General features: G+C 51.2%; 2 protein-coding genes and 1 long non-coding RNA gene across 3 annotated transcripts in view; 1 reads left to right on the top strand and 2 right to left on the bottom strand.

The window, feature by feature from the left end:
- Positions 1–1,343: 1,343 nt before the first annotated feature.
- Positions 1,344–3,412, bottom strand: Guca2a (guanylate cyclase activator 2A). Its single transcript, XM_052717913.1, is given in 4 exon segments — positions 1,344–2,016; positions 2,376–2,486; positions 2,489–2,582; positions 3,341–3,412. Coding segments are annotated over 4 exon segments (342 nt in total). The 3' UTR covers positions 1,344–1,951.
- Positions 3,413–3,763: 351 nt separating this feature from the next.
- On the top strand, positions 3,764–11,657 carry LOC128097420 (uncharacterized). Its single transcript, XR_008213859.1, has 2 exons — positions 3,764–3,876; positions 6,107–11,657. It is a non-coding gene; the product is annotated as an uncharacterized LOC128097420 (long non-coding RNA).
- Positions 11,658–13,505: 1,848 nt separating this feature from the next.
- Foxj3 (forkhead box J3) overlaps positions 13,506–17,559 on the bottom strand; it is a 100,907-nt gene continuing 96,853 nt past the window's right edge. Inside the window, 1 exon segment of the mRNA XM_052715576.1 lies at positions 13,506–16,300. Coding sequence (XP_052571536.1) covers positions 16,185–16,300 — 116 coding nt within the window. The 3' untranslated portion in view covers positions 13,506–16,184.

A 17,559-nucleotide genomic window follows, 5' to 3' on the forward strand; every position in this document is an offset into this window, starting at 1 on the left:
TGGTTTGAAGGCAACTGGCTCAGACGATACAGCCTCATGGACTATTCCATAATCCTAAAGTTTTCTTTGTGTCCCCATAAGATACAGCGCCCCCCTCCAGCAGGAAGTAGTAAGAGAAGCGACGCCCAAATTCCCAAATTATATGTAATTTTACTTTGTTAAGGTTAAAACCTTCCTTTTTGAAAAAAAAATTGGGGGAAGTGCTGTGGGATGTCCTGTATGGCAAATGTGTTGCTGATTGGTCAATAAATAAAACACTGATTGGCCATTGGCTAGGCAGGAAGTGTAGGTGGGACAAGGAGGAGAATAAAGCTGGGAAGTGGAAGGCTGAGTCAGAGAGACACTGCCAGCCACCACCATGACAAGCAGTATGTGAAGATGCCGGTAAGCCACGAGTCACGTGGCAAGGTATAGATTAATAGAAATGGATTAATTTAAGCTGTAAGAACAGTTAGCAAGAAGCCTGCCACGGCCATACAGTTTGTAACCAATATAAGTCTCTGTGTTTATTTGGTTGGGTCTGAGTGGCTGTGGGACTGGCGGGTGAGAGAGATTTGTCCTGACTGTGGGCCAGGCAGGAAAACTTTAGCAACAACACTGTGTAGACTGAACTACCCCAGTGCCTTTATGTCTTCCCACCATCCCTACCTTCTGGACGTTTCTCTTCTCCCCTATTTCGTATTGGTTTTGAAATCCATCTATCCCACTGCAGATCCCAGGACAATGAAAAAACCCTCCTCCTCGCAAAGCCTCCTGGGAACCCTCTCAATTCCAGACTACGGGAAGGAAGCCTGTCTGAAGCCCCCCCCCCCCACGGTAATTCCCCTCCTCACACTCCCCTAGAACAGATCCCAATGGCCTCCTTTCTCTGTCCCCCAGATCCTTGCTAACTGTACGGCTCCTGTGCTGTGTCGTCTCCTGCTTAAACCATTCTCAGCCTGACCCTTGACTTTGCTTTCTTTTTTGTTTGTTTGTTTGCTTTCTTTAAAAACTATTTAAAGAATTCCTCTTAGGTTTCTATCAGGCCTGAAGTGGGAGCTTGAAATGCATCATTTCAGAGTCTAAAGCTAGATATTGTTACAGAGAAGGAAACCAAAGCAGAGAAGGGAAGTGGTCTCCCTAACATCACACAGGATGTGGAAGACCAGAGGCTGGGACCCGCAGAGTCCCTGGATTTTCCTCCCACACTGTTCTTCTTTCAACAATCATCACTGGGGGTAGATTAACCCCAAGTGAGGATGGAAGAACTTCCTCATGCACAGAAGTCATCAGCAGGGCCGTCCGAGCTGTACAAGAGGTACAGATGGCCACAGGGCATAAGCATTCTTCTTGGGGAGGATCAGGAAAGGCCATGGGGGAAGCAGCCATGGAACCTGGGCTGGTAACCTAGCTAGGCGTGCGGGAAGAGGGCTGGAGGTGCTGCTGTGAACGGGATCACAGGAAGGGCAGAAGGCAGCCGCGTTGGTCAGAGGGAGCCAGATCCTGAGTGGTGGGTCAAACGCGGTGAGTATGGGACACCCAAACCAGCTCAGATTCCTGTCCTCACACGTGACTTAGCGGCTTGGTGACCGCAGGGGAGATATGTAAGAAAAGTCAAGGTTTCACCCTCTTGGGTGGTCCCCCTGTATCATTGTGTGGTGAAGAACTCAGCAAGGAAGTGGAGCCTTCTACTTTGCATACTGAACCCCAACTTTCTGAGGGCAGGTGAGTGTCCACAGCGCTGCAGGACTGCTAGACTGATGTGGAGGGAAGAAATGAAGGCGAAATGCACGGAGTACTGGAGTCTGGTTTATTGGCTGAGGGTTAGCACAGCCCCCAGGTAGGACTTCTCCAGGTGACTGTCTCCCCAGCCTCCCTCCCTGCCCTGGGCAAGGTAGGGTGAGATGCTGGGGGCGGGAGTTTGTCAGCACCCCCTGCTCCCATGCAGGCTGAGAAGACCGACGATGCCATCCTAGCATCCAGTGCAAGCGGCATAGGCACAGATCTCACATGTGTTTGGGTCCTGAGCGATGGCCTCTGGTCAAGAGAGGAGGAGCCTGGTGAGAGACAGCCACCCTTCCCACCTTGCCCCTACCTCTCTTCAACTCGATTTTGGACATCTGTCACCAGCCACCAAGATAATCCCAGAGAGCCTGTCTCCCTCTGACCCTCTGGGCTTTCTGCCTCACATGGGGCATATGAATTACTGAAACCTGCCAACAAGTGCAGCTTCTACCCAGAAAGAAGAAGGAGTTATGATCAGATGGGACACGGGGTTCCTTTTATCCCATGCTTCAGCAGTTACCCGATTAGAACTAACCAATCAGAGCACACCTCCTCCTCAAGCACCACCAATCAGAGCACACCCCAGGCACATTAGCGAAGAGGCCACTCACGCAGCTTCTTCAGGATCTCCTCTGCGTTGGGTTTCTTGCAGAGGGGCTTCAGCGCTTCTGGAAATGCAGCATGGCTGCACAGTTGTGGTGCCACAGGCACAGCAAGCCTGGAGCAAACTTCTTGTGATTCACCAGCAGGGGCTCCGGTGCCTCCTGGAGGTCCTTCAGCTGTTTCACTGACTCTAGAGGAAAGGACAGGTCTCCATCCTGAAAGAGACAGCCAGAGCATGAGGCCAGGCTGCAGGAGACGCCAGCCTGGGTGGCTTGCTTGGGACGATCTGTGGGGCAGCATGAGGTCAGACCTCTGTGTCCCTGGGCTTGCAAGAGGCCCGAAGTTCTGCACACGACCGTGTGAGGAATAGGGAGGCAGCTGTGGAGAGCCAGGGATGCTGTGGCTGACCTGTGAGCAAGCTAGCCCAGGCCAGCCTGACTTCTCTTACCAGAGGGTCTCCACCTCAAGAAGCAATGAAAGGCTTCCAGAGGTCTCCCCGAGCAAGCAGGACCCCTGTTTGCTGACAACCCAGCTTGCGTCTGGTGTCACCGGTATGTCTGCCCAACCATCTAGGTCTTCATGCTGTGCAGTCGAAGCCTGGGACCAAGCCTGGTGCTCCAGGCAAGTGCAAGATGGGGGAACCAGGCCTGGATCTGAGTCCAGCCACCTCCCTTCCCAGCCACTGGCTTTGGCTGTTTTGGAACCTTTGTGAAGCTCACATTTCTGTTCCGTTAAATGCCACCAGCAACCCCTCCTTCCTGTGCTGCCGGGTTGCAGTGGGACGTGGGAGCAGCCAGACTCCAGGCACTCTGCCACTGTCTACCCCAGCTGTTACTTCGTGCTGTCTGTTTTCTCTTCCATGTTTGAAGGGAGAAAATTGCATGGCTAATAGGACTCGGGGGTCCCAGAGGAAGCCCATCCCTCGTTTCAGGATTCCAAGGAAGGGCCAGACCAAGTAGGGATGGGGCCATACCTGCACAGTGACCCCCTCTACCAGGACAGCCAAGGCACCCAGGAGGCACAGCAGAGAGAGCAAGCAGGGCATTCATGGCAGCAGCGTGCAGTGCACAGAACTGGCCAGTGCTGGGTGTCGGAGGTAAACAGTGGGACTTTTAAAGAGGCCGGGGTTACTCAGTAACCCTGGGGCCTGGTCAGCCTCATCAGCTGCCTGTTGAGCCTCATCAGATAAGGCCAAGGGAGCCTGGAAGATAAGAGATCAACAGAGCCCCAGCCCCTCCCTGGGCACTACTTTGACCCACAGCTGGGCTGGGCTCTTGCATTTACTCTGGGCCAGGCCCTGCAGACCCCACCCTGCCCTTGAAGAAAGAGGCCCAGAAAGGTGACTGTGACGACAATGACAACAGAGAGAGGGCCATTAGTGTGGGGGGTGGGGAGTCTGAAAGCGGCATCTCCCATCAGGGACAGGAAGCCTCCCCAAGGAGCTCAAGTCAATGCAGAGGCCTGAGGATGGGGTGCTTCTGTCCACAGAGGCTGTGTTAGGAGCGAGAGGTGAGCCGGGCCTGGAATGTTCAGGGGGATGTGAAGAGTAAGTGAGCCCAGAGAAAGGAGAAAGGGGAGGTTGGGAACACAGACTTGGTCTCTGTGATTCAACTCTGCCGTTCTCAGGCGTGCGTTCAAATCCCACCACCTGCTTGATTTTGATGTTAGCAAGTCACTGGCAGATGTTTCCCCTCCAAGTCTCATGGTCCCACCAGGTTCTCTAGGCAGACCAATGTGAATACCTCCCTGGCTGGCAGATGCCCTTGTGCTAGGTAGGGGTCTAGAGGACTCAGGTGTTCTGTGCAGTTAGTCCCTGGCACACAGGAAGCCCTTGATGAAGGTGCTGTTAGCTGAGCAGCAGCAGCGGCAGCAGCTCCTGGTCCCCCGCTGTCTCCTCTGATGGCCAGCTGCCTAGTCTAGCTACAGCAGGTCCTCAGGTGGTTTGGCCCCTCTTCCCTGCCCCACCCTGCTCTCAGTGGCTGAGATGGATGTGTGGATCTGGGCCCCTCCAATCCGGCCCGTTGGGATTGAGATGCCTAATGCAGTGTGTGTGCTCACTGCAGGACTTAGGGTGTATGAGCCCCAGGGCCCTAGAGAACACTGTCCCGGGGCCTTTTCTTCCTGCTGCTCCACCACACTGGCTGCATACCCACATAGCCAGGGTGAGGGAAAGCATCCCTAGATGGGAGAGTCAGTACTGAAGAAGGACCTGGGGGGAGAGGAGCCTGGGAAGAAGGAACTAGAAAGTGCCTAACCCAGGGGCAGGGGGAGGGGCAGGGGAGGGACAGGGGCAGGGAATTTTTAGTCCTGCAATGCTGTCCTACGCTAGACTGGACTTACGTCTCATCCCAGCCCCGCCCCCCCCCCCAACACACACACACTGTGGGGTCATGCGCAAATGCCTGCATGCACTGAGATGTATCTTGTATGTACGTAGAGGTGTGTGTGTGTGTGTGTGTACACTGAAGGAGCATGTGTGCATATACTGAGATGTGTATAAGTACATTGAGGTGTGTTTTGAAGGACATATGTAGGTATTCTGAAAGGGATTTGTGCAAAGGTGTGTTGTGGGCACTGAAGAGTGTGTGTACATTTGTGTGTAGGGGCACTGAGGGTGCTGATGTGTGTGCCTATGTATACCCGAGTATTACATACACTGAGGTGTTTGTATATGCTTGATTATAAGCATGAGTACACTAAAGAGTATTATCTATGGTAAGGATGAATGTGTGTGTGGTGTGTGTGTGTGTGTATGTATGCTCGCAATGAGGTGCCTGTGTGTGAACATGGAGATGTGTATATGCTAGGAGTGTGTATACACACTAAAGTGTGTGTATGTGTATTCGTCCATGTTTATACATGTATGTGAGGAGGTGGGTGTGTACTTCGGGGAACAGTGTCTGTGTGCCTGCAGACAAGTCCATGTGCAGTCCATGTGCTCCACACTGGCCTCTGCTGAGTGTTAGGTGTGCTCAAGGGCCTAGCAAGGGTGTAGCGGAGCAGGGATATGCAGCTGCAGGGTAGCAGTGAGCTGGGTTGGAGGTGAGGTCACTGATGCTGTGAACTGTGAACGGGAGGAATGATGTGGTGTCGCAGAAAGGACAGGGGACTGTTGAGAGGTGCATGGGGTGGCAGGGGTAAACTGGCCAACTTGAGAGTAGGCAGGTCAGCGGCTGGGAGCTCCTGTTAGAGCTTGAGCTGGCCTTTGGGGATGGAGATGTTAGGGTTGGGTTTGGAAGTGGATTCCCAGTTAGGACGGAGCTTGAGGTGGATACTAATGAGCATGAAGACGCTGGGCTGGGTTCGGATTAATTGTACCATTGCAATTGGGTAGAGTTTGCAGTGAGGATGGAGGGAGGGTGGGGCTGAGTTTACGATTTGGGTTAGGTCTGGGATGACGTGGGAACGTAAGACCTCTGCTGGGATTTGATTTGGTTTTAGGGTGGGACTGGGCTAGAGGAACCCTTTTCCGACTCAAAGTGGCTCTTGTCTTCCCTCCTAAGGTGTGGCTGGGATTGGGGGAGGGGGCGGGGGCTTCTTCCACCCCTGCTGCCTCTTCTGCTGATCAGGATGACGCAGTTCCACACTGTGGGAAAGAGGAAGTAGCTATTAGGTCCTATCCCTATCCAACACCAGGGACTATTCTGAGAAGCAGGACCCTCCTCTTCTCCCTTTCCCACTACTGCCCCTGCCCAACCTGGGGCCAGTTCTGAGTTCAGTCCCCCTGCCTCCTTTATAGGGAACATATGACCTCATCAGCCTGCGTTGAAGCTGCTACAAGTTGGAGCGTAGTTGTACTCCTGGAATCCCAAGCTTGCACCCTGAATCTGGAGCTTGTCTTCAGCACCCTGCATGCCTCTCTCGGTCACTTCGTGACTCCTGTTTGGGTTTCCCATACTCCAAGACCACCTCTTCTGGCAAGCCAGCACACTTCCATGGCCTTCCAGCCACAGCACCTCCTGGACCTGGCTGCATCACCATCTAGGGACAACCAGCTGCTCTCACCAAACCTCAGAGGAAAGCCAGACTGCCTGGCTGGCACTCAAGGTCATAACGTAGCCCCTGCTGAGTAGCCGTCCAACCAGGATCTCAAAGCACTACACAGGAGTGGGAGGGAGGCCAGAGCTTAGGCCCGAGAGCTAGGCTGCCCCTAGGTCTGATCCCAGCTTCAGCTTTTCAAAGTCACATAACCAGAGTCTCAGCTTCTGCGCTGAAGAAAGGTGAAGAGGGCCGTCCCACTGCAGAGTTCAGTGTTTTCTAGCAACTTTCGGGGGCCCCTGAACCCCGGAGGTAAGCCCACTTGCCTGCACTCTGGAGGCCTTCCCATCACACTCCGCGAGGCCAGCAGCACACGCTGTATGCCCAAGGCTCAGACAAGGCCTGGAATTCAGTGGATGCCCCCATGTCTAGAGGGAATCCAGAAGATGGCAGGGCTTGCCCTAGGCACTGATATCCACAGCAGTTAACAACTGTGGCTGACAACTCTTGAGACAGAGCACTCTGGGGATCAGACTGACACTACTCCCAATACAAATGGCCCTCACCCCCACTGCTGGAGGTTGGGAGGGGTTCTGCCAGATGTGGGGGCACCCTGGGCTTCCCAAGTAGACTGACACTATTCCTTTTGGCTAGCACATTTGGTTTAAAGGCTGTGTCTAGATGACCTCATTGTGATTACCATTAAGGTCAAGTCCACTAGAGACTTACCACTCACAGGACTCCTGCCTGTAAGCCCACAGGCCTAAACCAAACAAGGCCCAGAAACAGCCTGCTCTGTGTGACCTTGAGAGAGGTGTGGTCTGCATTTTGGTCCAACCTGCGAAGCTTGTAAATGTGCTTTCGAGGGTGTAGCAATCTCTGGTTGCCATGGGAACCCATAGGAAGCCATAACTGCCTGAGAATCCCAGTGGCTGTGAGCCTCCTAACAGCTTTGGCAGTAAGTGGAGATGAGTAAGAAATAACTGTAGAATCTCACTTTAAGGGGTGGTGTGGTGAGCTGGAACTCGGCGAGATTAAGAAACCACGACTTGCCAAGGGTACACACATCCATGGCTGCTGGGTCAGCTGTATTGACCGCATGGCAGGAAGGCACAGGGCCAACAGCACACGTGTAAACACTCTGGGCACCCTGAAGGCCAGGGGAAGGCACCACTTTTCAGGTTTACTGCCGGGTGGACCTGGCGACAACTGTGGTCATATAGCTATAAATTCCAGAACTGAATCCAATTTTCTCAAACGCCAAAGAAGCAGCTGCTCTTCTCCTGGGCGCAATGCCGGGCCTCCTGTACTGTTCCTGGCACCGCACACACACTTCCCCTTAAAGAGAAGTGGCCCGCGAGTCGGCGACGCCCACGTTGCAGAGGAGAAAATGGATCATCAGAGGGTTCCGTGTCACACAGGAAGTGGCAGCTGGTGGGGCTTGGAGGCCCTGGCCAGAGCCCAAGCCCAGCTCCCCTCCCCCAGGCTGGTGGGCGCTTTCTCTTGATGCTTCAGGGGGCAGCTGGGGAGTGGAGAAGGTGTGTCTGCTTGTTTGCCCAGTCCAGTCATCCCCCTGTGGATGGCCCGGATGAGAGGATGGGCACCCATTCACCATCTGCTCCCATTCTCCCATTCACACACAGCAGCTGCCTCCTCCTCCCCCTTCTGGAGGCATCTCGCTGAGACAACCTCACACCTTGGAGGGCAGGAAGGAGAGACTCAGGTAGAGTGTGCACCCTCAGGAGTGCCCTTCACACACACACACACACACACACACACACACACACACACACACACACACACACTCTCGGAGAAACCCAAGCTGGGAGAGGACGTGGACAGACTCCACTGGACTCCTTGTGCGACATGCTGGGAACCGTGAGAGGAAAGCTCTGGGCTCAGTTCCCTGAGGTGTCCAGGAGAGGAGAGCTGCCTGGGCTGGAGCACAGCCAGGCTCAAACGGCACCAAGCTTGGGCACTGGCCCGATGACAGTGAGAAACGGTTTAAGACCTTGGCAGGGCCACTGTGTACAAAGACGCTTCGGTCGAGGGCTGGGGGTAGATGGTGAGCTCCCACTGCTGAGCAAGCATCCAGGAAGAAAGGAATAGCCCATCTCAGCAGGTATGGGCAAGGGTGTGGGGGGCAGGGGACCAGCTATTTTTGGCAACTTGGTCAGAGCAGAGGGAAGTAGGGAAGAAGGGAAGTTCCTCTGGATCTATGTGTCATGCCCAGCTGCCATGTGTCTTCCAGCCAGCTTCTCAACACCACTCTGAGGTAAGGAGTTTTGTTCCCATGTTAAAAGAGGAAACTGAGGCTCAGGGAAGGTGGTGTCTTGCTCACAAAGAATCCTAGAACCTGACTCCACAGCTGACATTCTCCCCCGCTGCCTTAAGCATCGGTTGTGCTGGGCCCTCAGGTCCGCAGCAATCTGAACCACAGGCCGAAAGTGAGGGATCGGCTTCTGCTAGGATGAGGAGGCCTGGGCAGGCGCAGGTATACATCTGCTGTCTAGCTCAAAACAACACTAAAGGGAGAGAGGCAACAGGGACAAGCCAGACATGCGATGAGAAAACATATCTACAGGAGACTCCAGGGCCCAACTCCAACAGCACCTGGCTAAGAAGCCTGATCCCAGGTGAGCGTTGCCTAGGATACAGGAGCTTGGAAGAGAGATGCTCCTAAGCAGTCTGAGGAGCCTCCCCACCCCCCACCCCCGACCTGTCCCTCTACCTCCAAGCTGCTGAGCAACCCTAAGAATTGGTGTCTGGTTCCCCAGAACCCACCTAAATGCTGGGTGGGTGGGTTGGCAAGCCTTGGAAGGTGGAGATGGAATCCCCCAGACAAGCTGGCTAGCAAGACTAGCCTTTATCAGCTAGCTCTGGGTTTGACTGAGAACCTGGTTCACTGACCTGACCTCAAGTCAGGGGCCTCCACAAGTATCCTCATCTACATCAACATGTATCCACACGTGTGCCCACACATACAAACTGGAAACACACACACACACATACACAATGGGAAATAAAATCAGTTATAGCCATTCGGGTTACACAGTGACATCCACTCAACCATCATGGTGTCTGTCTGTCTGTCTGTCTCTCTCTCTCTCTCTCTCACACACACACACACACACACACACACACACACACACACCCTCACACACCTATGCTTGAGTGAACCAGGGCCATTCCTGCCATTTTGAGCATCACTCAGGCATGGGACAGGAAGGTGAAAAATGTCCTTGGGCAGCTTTATTATTTGTCTGGGATGGGAAGCTGCCCTCTGACCTTTTGGGGGGCCTGAGGGCAAAGAGGTGACATTCAGTAGGGAAGCGGGCAGGCTCTAGGGTAGGGTGGGCTGGGAAGAGGGAGGTCAAGGGCACCTGGGACTGTTGTGGAAGAGGAAATCGGCCTCTCTGGAAAGCACAGACCAGAATGAGGCAGATCTGGGCTCTGTCCTCCCCCTCACACTGGCAGTGACCTTTGGGCCACCACTTCACCTCTCAGAGTGGCAATACCTAGCAGTAAAAGGCAGATAATGGCACTGACCTTACGAGGTGGCTGGGAGTGCTGGGGCAGATAATGGCTGTCAAGTACCGGGCAGGGAGCTGGCAAATGGCGGCAATAATCATTATGCACTTGACAGAGCAGTGCATGGGGCACCATCCAGGCCCACGCAGGCTCAAAGGCAGGGCTGGGGAGGGAGAGGTGTGGGACCTGCCTGAGTGGCGCCTGTGGGAAGAATGTCCGTCCTTCCATCAGCAGGTCCCGGGGGGCAGAAGATTTGGGGTGACATTCCTGGGGGTGGTAAGCTACATTATAGTCCAGCCAAGGCAGCTGTGAAGTAACCCCACTTGGAGCTTAGGCTGAGAACTGCAAGGGATCGGGCTTCTCCAGCCAGCGGAGTTACCCTGCAAGAGGAGGGGGCCCAGACAGGGAGGGTTGGCACAGCTCAGAGTTGAAGGAACCCTTCTGGAAAACAGGCAAGCGGCTGGCAATCCCGCCCCCTGGTGGTCACAGGCATTCTGTGTAGCCTTTGCTTTATATGATTTTTGTTGTTTTTGTTTTTCTAGACAGCGTTTTCTCTGTGCAACAATCCTGGCTGGTCTCGAACTCAGAGATCCATGCCCCTGCCTCACGAGTGCTGGGATTAAAGGCACTTGCCATGATTTTAAGGACCTACTTTTATTATTTTAAAATTACGTGTATGTGTCTGTTGTGCATGAGTACACTGGATCCCCTGAAGCTGGAGTTACAGGTAGTTGTGAGCCACTGAACCCACCCGACACAGGTGCAGGGAAAGGAACTAGGGTCCCCCACAAGAGACCACATTTTTAGCCACTAAGTTCCCTCTCCAGCCCTGCCTTTCTGAAGTTCTTCAATACTCAGAGACAGTTAGGAAGCCCTGGGACAGACAGCAACCTGATGAAAACAGAGGTCCAAGGCTACTTGGACTAGCTTTGACATTCAGCCCTACTGCTGCTATGATTACCAGCTCTGCCACTTAGAGCAGGGTTACCCTGGGCAGGTAAGTTTAGTTATCTCTGTGTCTCAGATGCTTTATTAATTTGAGACAAGGTCTCTCTACATGGCCCTGCTGTCCTGGAACTAGCTGTGTAGATCTGGCTGGCCTCGAACTCAGAGACCCTCTTGCCTCTGCCTCTTGAGTGCAGTACCTCATAGTGGAGATACCACAATCAGGCCCAGGGATCTACTCCAGGTATTTGGGAAAAACAGCAGCTGTCCATCCTGCATTCCTGGGGTCCATGCTGTTTGGGACATTGTTCAAGAGCTGGGATCTGGCAACTGCCCTTATGGGGGCTGGAATCTGGTTTGCATGCAGCCAATTGCTTTTCCCATGTTGATTTGTCAATTAATCAGATGGGGGGGAGAGGAGACATGGGGGGGGAACACAGGAGGAAGTTCAAAACTCTCTTGAGTTTACTCCACGCAGGGACTGTCTGAGCAAGCCAACATGCTGCTGTTCTACCTGGCTGCAGACTATCCCCAACTCCAGAAGAGGCTGCTGACTTGTGTAGTGGGTAGCCATTCCAGCTTTGATCTGGAAGTTCCAACCCCCATTGAGACTTCGGCAACTGTCACGCCTACAAGGCGGGGCCAAGGGAGGCGCCTGGGGACCCGAGATCTGGATCGGCGGGCGCTCTCTCAGTTGCGGGACCCTGGACGGTGGAGGTGGACCGAGCAGAGCTCCAGAGAACACCGCTGGACTGTGATACACCTTCCCCAGACTCCGCGACCTACCTATCCCTTAATTTGTAAGTTATGCTATTAAATAAATCTCCCTTTAACTACGTGGAGTGGCTTTAATAATTTCACCAATAGACTTGCCCCCAAGAGCAGTGCACACGGCACAGCACGCCAACCATGGGCACACTCATGGTGGGATTCCGGCTCACACGTACATTCCATCTCACACAGTGCTAACCTTTAAGTCTCCATGCTCTCCCAGAGAGCTGCAGCTGCAGTGTTCCTCACGTCTCCAAAGCTGTCTCCTCTTCACACAACAGGGCCACGACACCACACCAACAGGTTACGGTCGATCAAGAGAGACGAGGTGTACATGGGGAGTCAGTCAGAGGACAACTTGTGGAAGGTGGTTCTCTCCTTCCAGCACTAGCTGAGGGGCCTGAACTCAAGTCATCAATCCTGGGGGCAAGTGGCTTTGCCTCCCGAGCCATCCCTCCCACCTGTTTATAGGAAATCTGACCTGCTGCTAGGTCGACGGCTCTCCATCCTTTCCCTCAGTTTTCCCTAAGGAGCTGTGTGACTTGGAACAAGCTGCTTCCTTTACTGGGTCTAAATGCTCTCAACAAAATATGATAGGGGCTGAAGAGATGGCTCAGCGGTTGAGAGTGCTCACTGCTCTTCCAGAACAGCCGGGTTCAATTCCCAGCAGGCACATGGCAGCTCACAAATGTCTCTAACTCCAATTCCAGGGGATCTGAACCTGTATGACTTCACACAGATATATATGCAGGCAAAACACCAATGCATAGGAAATAATAAACAAAACACAACACGATGGTATCATTAATCACTTTTCTAAGGCCCTCACCAGTGTGAAGTTTTGAATACCCAGTCTATGAAGACTGACTGAATTCCCATAGTTTGTCCAGGATGTTTACCAGCTGGCAAGGGTCACATGTAAAGACCAGCCCTCAGAGTTACATGTTAAAGTTGGGAGAAATACACATGCAGCACAATGACTATTTCCACTTCCTCTGAGCAGATGAGGTATACCCTCGCTGCATACCAATCAACACTAGGTGACCAAAACCTGCCTGCAATGGGAACATGGCCCAGGCTTGCCTTAAGAGATCTGTACACACACACACACACACACACACACACACACACACACACACACACACGCACACACATGCACAAAATGGTTGAGTAGTCACTGTCCTTGGCTTTGGCAAACTGTGGAGTTGAAGAGAGCTTTGGAGTCTGCCCCAGACAGAACCATCCTAAATCCACAACTAGTGGCAAAAGCTGAGGCGGGCTCTCCTTTCCGAGCCTGTTCCCACCTCTAAACACAAGACACCGATGCTCCTGCAGTGTGTGCAGGGTAACTTAAAAGCTTTGGACAGACTGCAGAGTGGTAGGAAGCTCTGCTCTCACAGATGAAGGGAGATTCCGTGTCCAAGTGCCGGTCTCCAGGCTTCTTGCCAGTCTACTGCTCAGCCTTTTCTGAACCTGTTCCCGCCTCAACCCACAATCTGCACTCTAATCCAGTCCTGAGGCAGGATGCGAACACCAGTGTCAGGGAGCCTAACCTCTGGCCTGGGGCGCTCTGGAGGCTGAGCTGCAATGCCTTCTCTGAGGGGCATCCCTAGGCCACTGTTCTCCTCACCAGAGAAACTTCCAAGTGGCCTCCCGGGCCAGCTGCTGCATTGCTCCTGGTTCTACTCATTAAAGGCAGGGTTGGGATCCCCTCAGCTCTGGGGTTCTCTCTGGAGAGCTTCCCCCAAGTGTCTGCTCAGAAAAGTGCAGTACAGAGACTAAACCAACTTTCAGCCCAGTGTAAGGCAGCAATGCACAGGCAAGTCTCAGACTCCCAAGGGCTCCTGGCCTGGCCACAGGTTCCAATCTGGCCCTTCAACTGCAGCAAATGACACAGACCATCAGGCTGCAAATACAGTTATCATAATATATTTATTTTAAGTGCCATCCATGCATATCAGTTCTGGCAGCGACGATCCTAATGACACTTGGAATATTTCTTTACAGCACTAAACGGTTACAAAGAATGGGTGCCACTCACCATCGGCAGAATATGAAATCGTGCAATAGGAAAACTGTAGAAACATTAAAACACTGACTGTCCAACAGCAGCACAGAGAGCAGGTTGTTTCTGCACAAAAGCCAATGCATGTCACCACATATATACAATATAGGTATGTACACATCACCCTCTCGATGAACATATCAAAATACTCTATTCCATTTGAAATTATCCCAAGGTCGATCCCCTCCCACTTCAAAGGACATTTGAGAGACGTGTATTAAATATTTACAGGAACACACAAGAATACATTTACATTTCAAACACTACCACAAATGCCAGTCGGACTCTTCTCCTGGACAGAGCACCTCATCTGTTTATGTACGGTTATTAGTCTCCAGTCAATTTAAGCCTAAGAGAACTTGCTCTGTATCATCAATTACCAACAGAAATGGCCACTAGAGGGACTCTGCACCCACCAGGTAGCCCTGTCTGGCCACAGCCCACTGGGGCCTGCTCTGAGCCCCTGGGGAACAGGGTCACAGAAGAGTGACGAGTCTGGTCTCAAGTGCCATTCTTGGTCAGTTCAAATATTAATAAATATGCCAATCACTGCAAATCAGTAAATAACTGCCAAATGGGATACTAGCTTCACATAATTTGTAAAATCATCACCAGTGGTCCCACCCAAGCCTTTCTGTTTCAGAGACTGCAGTACCCAACACCCGTTATTTCAAGTGCACACTGCTGGGAGCAATCCTAGTCATGGGGCAGCTGTTTGGGTGTTTGGAGAAAACCGAGACTTGGGTAAACTACTGGGAACCCCATCTTCCTATGCTTTCTTCTGCAGGTAGCCATCTATCTCATCTCATCTTGCCTGGTCCTTCCAAGAGAGGCCTGCTGGCTGCTGTTTGAGAATCCTCTGATTTTCACTTATCTGAGGGGCTGTACCTGAGCTTCCTTTTCATGCCAAGTGGGACCCAAACAACAGAGATGCACAAAGCTCTGCTTTCTTCTCAGTGATTCATTCCAGGCAACACTCCATGAGTACACAGACAGAAATCCATCAATATTTCTCTCTTACACACACACACACACACACACACACACACACACACACACACACACACACACACCTTTCTTCAAGTAGAGATTACTCAACCATAGACTTGCTGAGGCTTAGTTACATGATTTACCATTGCTGAGCCCAGAGACACTAACAAGCAACTGGTGAGCAGTTATTTTTCCTTGATTTGACAGACTATTTCCTCATTAAAACAGATTCTTTGTAAAGAACAATTAAAAATCTATTCACTGTGGGGAGGAGAATCTCCTTTCTTCTACTTTCATTATAAAATCAACACAATCAACCCATGCAAACTGTGACGTAACACGAACAAGCAACTGATAAGAGCTCTAAGTGTTTCTTTGTTGGGCACACAGACCCACCAGCACGTCAGCAGACAGACTCTGGAGCTACAGCCCCTTCCAGCGTTACCTAAAACACCGAGGACACTGCTGTATAAACCTGCCTCCATATCCTGCTGCCTAAACAGACTCTGATTCAGATTCCAGGAAATTCCTAGGTAGCTATTAAGTCTCCAACAGCAGGACGGCTAAATAAGATAGGAAGCATACTCACTTGGTAAAAGGAGTGGTGATAAAGAGAATGACAAATGTTTCTGATTGTCTTTGTCTGTAAACTTTTATCTGGAAAAAAAATATCCATGCTTTCAGACAAGTTTCTCCCTAGTGAACCCAAAAGAGCTGTGCATTCACAGAAAGTAGCAATAAATATTAAAATAACACTTCTGAATAATAAATACTTAAATGAATGTGGAGACCTTGATTTGTCTGAAGAGCCAATCAATATCCAGCTTCAATCTGTCCACACATTTCAGAGCTGTCCAAATGCGGCTGAGGAAACACACTGACAGAAACAAACAACACACACTCTACAACTCCCTGCGTTACAAGCCTGCTCAAGAACAACAGACCTCTGCACTGCGGAGAGTACCAACTCCAGGTTCCTTGACTTACTCGCTGGAATTCATGATTACTCCTATTTCTGAATATTAAATAAAGGAAACTGGGCTTTGGAAAGACCAATTTCCTTTCAGCTCCCTACATCGTCTGAAAGCATCCTGCAGAAAACGGCCTAAAGAGGAATAAAAACTGACAGTAACTTTCTTGTCAAGACACAATAATCCAATTAGAAAAAAACCTTGAAGCCTTTCAGTAATGTTTGTACACGTATTTACACATATGTATCCATAAACTGCTTGCAGCAAAATAGGCTCTGTCTGAAAAATCAGTCTGGCACTTGTGGTTAACATCAAACTGACACAAATATGCAAAAAGCTGTCCAAATCACAACAGTTAGGAGCTACAGAGGGCACTGGCGGGAGACAAACGTGTTCTTGCTTGGGTCAGATAAAAGCAGTAAGTTACCCAGCTAGAATCTCTGATTGTCTTCAAAAAGGAATTTAGATAGCACTGGTAACATCACTTTGTTTCCTCAACTGGACTCTAGTCCTTCCTTCCACTGAACAGAAAGGATGCTGGAGTCTGCTGTCTTGCAGAAACAAGCCTACACTATTGAATCCCAATCAAAGTCATCCTGGATATCGTCTGGAGGCAAAGAGCGCCGCATCTGGAAGGCTTGGGAAGGCATCATGTGCTGCTGGTTCATGGCTCCGTGATGGCCTGGAAAGAAGAAGGCAGGGTCAGCAGTGACCTGGGGAGGGAAGTCAGGAAGAGACCAACTAGCCCCAAAGAGGAGGTCTGAATAGGGACACTGCCTGGAATCCATCAAAAGCCTTCAACAAAGTTGTTTTTCCAGTCCTTGTTTTCTAGTAAGAACAGGTTTAAAGAAATGAACAAAACTCCAGGTATAATGATGCACACGTGCAATCTCAACACTCAGGAGACAGGGAGAAGGATCGTAGACTCAAGGTCAGGCTGGGCTATACAGACTGACTCCAAACACACAAGGTTTAAACTCAGTCTACCTGACTTCAAAACCAGGTCTTCTGTTCTTCTGCCTGCAGTGGGGAAGGCACGAGAGAAACGCTGACAGTCAGTTCACTAGTCTGCTCTGCTCCAATGCTCAATCCCAACTACATCAATCAAGAATGACAGCAGAGGACTGGAGAGATGCTCAGCTGTTAAGAGCACTGGCTCTTCTTTCAGAGGGCCCACATTCTATTCCCAGCAACCACACAGTGGCTTACAACTCCAAGTCCACTGGGTCTGACACCCTCTTCTGACCTCCTTGGGCAACAGACACTCAAGTGGTACACAGGCAAAACACTCATACACCTACATCTTTCTTAATAAAAAAAGAAGTAACTGGTGCACCACTGCAGTTAGACTGGATGTAACAGAATTTACTAACAGCGGTCCTTCTATTGGTAGAACTTAAGCCTTTGAAATGCTGTGAAATTCTTACTGGAATATTACTGTTGTTTGTACTCTGAAAAACAAAATTTAAAACTACCCGTTAATTATTTTTCTCATGAATCCTTTAACATACGATTTTACAAAATGCTAAGGTTGTCAATGTATCACACTGTAGCAGCACAAGTGCCAACATGTCTTTAGTTAACCTGAACGTCAGGTGCTAATTTGAAGCCAAAGCAGGAGAATGGCAATCTGGCTTCTGGCTTGAGCTCCAGCCACAGTACCGAGGTGCCTACAAATCATTTGTGTGTGTGTGCGCACACGTGCGTGTGAGCGTACACGTGCGTGTGAGCGAGCGAGAGAGAGAGAGAGAGAGAGAGAGAGAGAGAGAGAGAGAGAGAGAGGAGAGAGAGACAGAGAGAGAGAGAGAGAGAGACAGACAGACAGACAGACATGCACACATCATAGCTGTGTAACAGGAGACACATTCCTTCCCCCTCATCCAAAGCCCATCCATGAGTACAGCCCCTTCCTTCCCCACTGCTCGGCACACAGCTCTCTCC

The sequence above is a fragment of the Peromyscus californicus genome, unplaced genomic scaffold (genome assembly GCF_007827085.1).
Source record: "Peromyscus californicus insignis strain IS unplaced genomic scaffold, ASM782708v3 Scaffold_5__1_contigs__length_169319896, whole genome shotgun sequence".
NCBI classification, from domain to species: Eukaryota; Metazoa; Chordata; class Mammalia; order Rodentia; family Cricetidae; genus Peromyscus; species Peromyscus californicus.